This window comes from Sitodiplosis mosellana, unplaced genomic scaffold (genome assembly GCF_009176505.1).
Source record: "Sitodiplosis mosellana isolate CC-2019 unplaced genomic scaffold, AAFC_SMos_1.0 Smas_scaffold_3707, whole genome shotgun sequence".
NCBI lineage: Eukaryota > Metazoa > Arthropoda > Insecta > Diptera > Cecidomyiidae > Sitodiplosis > Sitodiplosis mosellana.
Window position 1 is genome coordinate 1 of NW_022598949.1, and position 6,701 is coordinate 6,701.

Below are 6,701 nucleotides of genomic sequence, written 5' to 3' on the forward strand. Positions count from 1 at the left end.
ATTGAAGATCTACAACTCAACCGCCATAAAGGGATGTATTTTGGATTTGGTGAAGGTAAAGTAAAAAAACAATTCAAAATGGAAAATCCGATTTTTAACAGTGTTAGGATGATTTTAGGACCTCGCATTTGCCCAGGACAACGTTTTGGAGTCACACAAGTTAAACTGGCGTTGGCCTACATCACTCAGAATTTCCACATCAAATTGTCACCAAACCATAAGCCAATTGTCGTAGATCCTCAAACTTTTATGGCTTATCCGAAGGATGGCATTTTGATTCGGCTCGAAGCGCGATAAACCATTCTTTGCGCACATCTAATTCTGACATATTATGCTAATTTTTTTCAAATTTCCTTTCTCTTCTAGTTCGCTGTATTATAGCCATGATTCGGTTATAATGGAATATTTAAAAAAAATCATATAAATGTTTTGCAGAGTAGCTGTATTTACACACTATGATGAAATAATAAACGAATCTGTATCAATATTGACCTTTTTTTTAAGCGTTGATACAAAAATTTTGCTTTTCAGGAAATTTGAATGTCTTTACTCTTTCCGAGAATAATACATCACCATAACACTGTTAAAAACCGGATTGTCCATTTGGAATTGGCTTTTTTTACTTTTCAGTGTACGGCGAAAGAAATAACATCCGACCTATGATGTGTGTTTAGCAACATATGTACTACATAGAGCACGTGCGTTGCATGCTTATGTATATGTTCGGTTGTATGATGTGCGGATCGGCGCTTGTGTGTATGTATATTTTGCCAACATGTGTGTAAGTGAATGTTTCTATTTGACAAGCGAGCGTCCATCAGAATAGTATTTATTTCGGAACATTTAGATCAGTTCGAATTGTGTTATGAAACAACTTTTTCGTTCACATCAATATCAATGTAGAATTCAGTTTATTTGTAAATATTTCGTTTGAAGTGCTGCCACGAATTGATTTTCACTGAAATATGAAGTTGTTTCGGGAGCAAAAAATTAATTGCCGCAATTAAGTGCCAGTGGGACCTGTCACAGTGGACATAAATCTTTGTGATGAAATTTATTTATTGTAGATTTTAACGAAGTACTTATATTGTTTCCCAATAGAGATCAATTTTCATTTGAGTTAGACCATCGGCGTGATGAGTTGTTAGTGCAACAGTTTCAAAATTAATACGAAACAAAAAACTACAAAGAGATGGAGTCTGGTTATAGAAAATTATTGAAAAATCCTCGTGAAAGTGCCAACATAGTATCAATACTGTTTTTTGGATGGTCGATACCCATTCTGAAACAGACTTATCATAATATCTTACATCCGAATGATGCTTTCCAACCACTGGACGAAGATCGATCGGAGTTTCTTGGAAATCGACTGGAAAAGTACGATCGCTCTATAGAAACAAAATTAAAAACAGAATTTTGGTAGAATGTATTAAGAAAATTTAAAATATTCAATCACTTGTAGATTTTGGCGAGCTGAACAGAAGGAAAAATCAAGTCCATCATTACTGCGGGCATTAGTGAAGACATTTCGGCGAGAAGTAATTGTTCTAGGCGTTCTTTGCATTTTCACTGATTGCATTTGTCGATTGACGTTGGCACATTTACTAGAAAAACTTTTGTCATATTTTCGGTATGTATTTTTGACCTGACCAAGCGACAGTTAGACTGAAGAGAGTCATTCAATCGTTTATATTTTACAGTGAAAATTCCGATGTGTCACGGGATGAAGCATTAACATATGGCACTTGTCTATTTACGCTCATTGTTGGCTATGGCATCAGTTTGCTTCATTATCTGTTCAAGGGCATGCATTACAGTATGAAAATCCGAGTAGCACTTTCTAGCGTCATTTATCGAAAAGTTTGCACATTTTATTTAAAAAATAAGAATTTGTGATTTCAATCATGTTTTTCCTATTTATCATACATATTCTTATCTAATCCATACAGACACTTCGCTTGTCACAACGAGCATTGTCGAACACAGCTCCGGGCAAACTGGTCAATTTGCTATCAAATGACGTGCAACGATTTGAGTCTGTGGCACTTTTACATCCGCTATGGATATCTCCATTCACTGCCGCTATAGCGTCGTTTATTTTATGGACACATATCCGATGGGCTGCCGTCATTGGGTTGATCGTTGTTTTTCTCTTTATTCCAGCCCAAAGTAATCAATGTTCATTTGCAATAACTCTCTCTACGAATAAGTTCATTTACAAATCAATTCATTGCTCCACAGGTTACGCAAGCAGATTGTCGGCCATTTTTCGATTTAAAACAGCGTTGCGAACGGATGAACGCGTTAGACTTATGGACGAGATCATATCCGGAGTACAAGTGCTCAAGATGTACGCATGGGAAAAACCATTCGAACGTCTTATATCAGCAGCTCGGCGCCGTGAATTGTCAGTGATTCTCAAAAATTCCTATATTCGTGCTTTGCATTTGACACTTTTCCTATTTGCCACAAGGGTCGCTCTTTTTGGCACCGTTTTATCATTTGTGTGGTTGTACGGTCCCGAAAATCTCACCGTTTCCAAAATGTTTATGACCTCATATTTACTGAATGTGATTACACTTGGAATGTGTCGCATTTTTATTCGAAGTATCACAGAAATGGGTGAAGTATACATTGCACTTAAGCGGCTGCAAATATTCTTTGAATACGAAGAAAAGACGGAGGTCAGCTCAAACGGCTCAGAGGTCATTAGTTCCGATGAGTTGGACAAACAACATCTAGCTGTTCGATTGAAAAACGTCTCGGCCGAATGGAGTGCCGTCAAAAATGAAAATGATAAAAACTCTGCAAAATTGACGAAAAAGATTGGCTCATATCAAAATAAAGACGAGTTGAACTCAATCGAAAGCAAATTGTTCAAGCTCAAAGATATTAACTTGGAAGTGCCAAAGGGAAAATTAATTTTCGTTGTCGGTTCGGTTGGTGCTGGTAAATCGACACTAGCTCAGGTCCTTCTCAAGGAACTGCCTCTAACTCATGGTGCAAGTGGAATCAATGGAACAACTTCATATGCTAGTCAAGTGAGCTGGACCTTCACATCCTCGATCCGACAAAATATTGTGTTTGGTCAACATATGGATCGAGCTCGGTACGATGAAGTGGTTAAATGTGCGGCCTTAACGAAAGATTTTGAACAATTTAGTAACGGTGATATGACGATGGTCGGCGAAAATGGAGCTGGTCTCTCAGGTGGCCAAAAAGCTAGAATCAAGTAAGTGCAAACAACTTTATCACCAACAGAAGCAAAAGTGATTTAAAAAATGATGTACGTCCCGATCAAACGTTTGATTTCAGTTTCGCTCGTGCTCTCTACCGAAAAGCGGATATATACTTGATAGATGATCCCTTGAGCGCAGTGGATACTCACGTGCAATCACATTTGTTCCATAAGTGTATCGGCCCGAATGGATATCTGGCGCGTCAAAATGCCACTCGAATTTTGATCACACATCAGTTGCATTTCATGAAGGAGGCCGATTGGATTGTCGTTCTGAAGGATGTAAGTAGCTTAAGACAGTGCATTGGAACCAAACCCAAAATTGACTTATCCAATTTTCAAAATTGCAGGGAAAGATCGAGACACAAGGTGATTATAATACGGTTTTGAAGTCCGGAATTGATTTCACTAGCATGTTGCATCAAACTGAAAACGATGAAAATGAGCAAGAGTCAGTGGAGAACAAACGCCGGAACTCGGCTTCATCACAAAGAAGTCGGCTAAGTTCGTCGGGATCGTTGAACAAAGAAGGAATTTCTCCAAATGAAGAGGAAAATGAACTCAACGAGAAAAGCGAGATGGTGAAAGAGTTGGAGGCATCGTCGAAGGGAAAAATCAAAGGATCCATGCTTCTGAACTATCTAAACTCCGCAAACATGCCATGTGCTTTAATGTTCATGTATGCTTTATTTATATCAACTCAATTATCCGGTAGTATTGCCGATGTATGGGTCTCATACTGGTGAGTAACAGTTTTCAAACCAATTCTGGTTCAGATTATAAATTGTTCTGAAAAAAAAATTCTTCTTTCAAGGATAAGAAATGAAGAAAGTCGATCGCATCTTTTGAATTATTCATCGAGTTCGTTCAATCGAACATCCAGTGCAACCGACACAAATACCTGGCCCACTGAAACGTACATATTCATTTATTGTGGAATCATTTTTTCACTAATACTGTTCGCTGCAACGAGATCAGCCACATTTTGTCGAGTTTGCATTAGAGCCTCGCAGAATTTACATGATACAATGTTCCACGGATTGATATTGACAACGATGCGATTTTTTGACGTAAATCCAACGGGTCGCATTATGAACAGATTCACAAAAGATTTGGGCAACGTTGATGAAATGTTACCACGAATACTATTGGAAGCACCACAAGGAATTTTGCTTGCGCTTGGCGCAATTGCCGTTACTATTTTTACAGATTTGAAGCTTGCAATAGTTATCCTCGTAATGGCAGTGGTATTTCTTTTTGCACGCAAAATATATTTAAAGTGTTCTACAAATATCGTGCGCTTAGAAGGCATAAGTGAGTTAACTGAGCACTAACCGATGTTCACGATGAACAAGACTCGATTCAAATAAAACTAAGAAATTAATTTGTTAATTTTCTGCAGCAAAATCGCCAGTGTTCACGCACATTTCGGCTACATTGGGCGGTTTATCAGTAGTAAGATCATTTCAAGCCGAACAAATCTTACGAGAAGAATTTGAGAGACATCAGAACCTAAACACTGGAACGTGGTTTATGTTCTTGGGTATGTATTAGGTCGATAAAACTATAAACATGCTCGTATTGACTACTAATTTTTAATTTTTGATGTCATTGCAGGTGCATCAAGTGGATTTGGCATATCAATTGATTTGGTGGTGTACGTCTTCATTGGTTTCGTCATTTATCTTTTCCTGATTGTGAATGAAGGAGTTACTGGTGATCGTGTGGGCTTGGCTATTACTCAAGTTATGAGTTTGTCCGGTATATTGCAGTATGCAGTGAGACAAAGTGAGACATCCAAAAATGTGCACAAACTAATTTCCGAATGGGATGTCGAATGAAACGGTCTTCTTTTCTTCAATAGGTGCCGATGTTACGAATCAATTGACATCAGTTGAACGTATATTGGAGTACAGTCAATTGGAGCGTGAAACACAGCCAGAAGTACCGCAAAAAGTGTCAGCCGATTGGCCATCAAAGGGGAAAGTGGAATTCAAGAGAGTGTCCTATCGATATTCAGCTGAGGATGAGCCGGTGTTGCGCGAATTGTCATTTTCAGTACAACCCAATGAGAAAGTCAGTGTTGTTGGCCGAACCGGAGCCGGAAAATCTTCTCTTATTTCATCAATTTTCAGATTAGCAATTGTCGATGGCGACATACTACTGGACGATGTGAACGCTTCGTCTGTGGAATTGAGCGTGCTCCGATCCAGAATATCAATAATTCCGCAAGAGCCAACTCTTTTCTCGGGCACACTGCGAAGGTAAGCACACACCATTCATTGCTCGAGACACATTTTAAAATTAAAAATAACTTCCAACGTTAGGAATCTGGATCCATTCGAAGAATACTCAGACGCGGATATTTGGAGTGCGCTTGAAAATGTGGAGCTAAAAGAATACGTTTCGAAGAACAATGGATTGCAAATGCCGGTTCAAGCTCATGGACAAAACTTCAGTACAGGCCAAAGACAAATTCTGTGTTTAGCTCGAGCAATCTTGAGAAAGAATCGCATCATCATTCTCGATGAGGCAACCGCTAATGTGGATTTGCGGTAACACTCTTCATTTTCAATTTATTGAATATAATTTATATTCTCACTTCATTTTATTTTCAGAACGGATGAAATGATTCAAAAGACGATTCGAGAGAAATTCGTCGACTCCACCGTAATAACCGTCGCTCACCGGCTTAATACCGTTATCGACTCTGATCGTGTGCTAGTTATGGACGCAGGCACTGCTGTTGAGTTCGATACACCGTACTTACTGATGCAGAATGAAGAGGGCGTATTCAGAAAAATGATTGAAGCGCTCGGACAACAAGAGCGTAATCGTTTGTTTTCGAAAGCAAAAGCAATATTTGATAGCGCAAAACAACAATAAAGGTGTATTCTTGACACTGTACATCAAAGATTATTTCTTGTAAATGAACATTAGTGGAATTAGTGGAGTAAAACGCAAACGGCATTTGTGACACTGTTAAACATTAAACCATCAAAAAAACGTTTTTATTTTTCAGTGTATCGAAAGAGACAAACAAACGAACAAGCAAACAAGCTTGTTTTTATTACATAAAGCACGTATATAAAGTGTAGAGATATGTACTCGTTAATGTGTTTACTACAATGTCAATGTTTTTATCTGAGTTACGAAGTGACAATAGACTATAGTGAAAGCACTTTTCAGAACTAAATTGGGTTAATTCATCGGTGAATCACGAAATGAGTGTTTCATACATAACAATATCAAGTTTTAATTTATTTCTTTTAACTAACTACCAAAAAACCTATTTTTATGCCGTAATATGTTCCAACCATCGAAACTTCTCTAGAAATTGTAGATTTTTTTTTTCTTTTCATAAAAATCGATTTTCATAAATTGTAATGAGAGATAATGACTTAGTGTGACACCCCGACAAGAAATTTGCGAATAATCGTATTGCGGATAGTCGGCGAGTACT

At 38.0% G+C, this 6,701-nt stretch overlaps 1 protein-coding gene across 7 annotated transcripts; it reads left to right on the forward strand.

Moving 5' to 3' along the window:
• On the forward strand, positions 1 to 6,145 carry LOC129571925 (ATP-binding cassette sub-family C member 4-like). Of its 7 annotated transcripts, none has more exons than XM_055451803.1 (15): positions 1 to 55; positions 119 to 781; positions 1,102 to 1,377; positions 1,463 to 1,630; positions 1,701 to 1,860; positions 1,950 to 2,169; positions 2,242 to 3,232; positions 3,316 to 3,520; positions 3,589 to 3,980; positions 4,053 to 4,552; positions 4,641 to 4,781; positions 4,856 to 5,026; positions 5,103 to 5,502; positions 5,566 to 5,793; positions 5,857 to 6,145. In XM_055451803.1, the coding sequence occupies exons 3-15, from the start codon at positions 1,193 to 1,195 to the stop codon at positions 6,122 to 6,124; spliced, it is 4,029 nt and encodes a 1,342-aa protein (XP_055307778.1). In that variant the 5' UTR covers positions 1 to 55; positions 119 to 781; positions 1,102 to 1,192; the 3' UTR covers positions 6,125 to 6,145. The 7 variants fall into 7 exon arrangements, with proteins under 7 accessions (XP_055307778.1, XP_055307781.1, XP_055307779.1 ...); XM_055451806.1 differs by having other exon boundaries at positions 119 to 756; XM_055451804.1 differs by having other exon boundaries at positions 119 to 1,377.
• The last annotated feature ends 556 nt before the right edge of the window (positions 6,146 to 6,701 follow it).

Excerpts from the sequence above, each read along its gene's own strand:
- LOC129571925 (XM_055451804.1), top strand. The coding sequence starts at position 1,193 with ATGGAGTCTGGTTATAGAAAATTATTGAAAAATCCTCGTGAAAGTGCC. Across the intron at positions 4,553-4,640 it reads CGTGCGCTTAGAAGGCATAA|CAAAATCGCCAGTGTTCACG; the intron begins GTGAGTTAACTG and ends AATTTTCTGCAG. Across the intron at positions 5,027-5,102 it reads GCAGTATGCAGTGAGACAAA|GTGCCGATGTTACGAATCAA; the intron begins GTGAGACATCCA and ends TTTCTTCAATAG.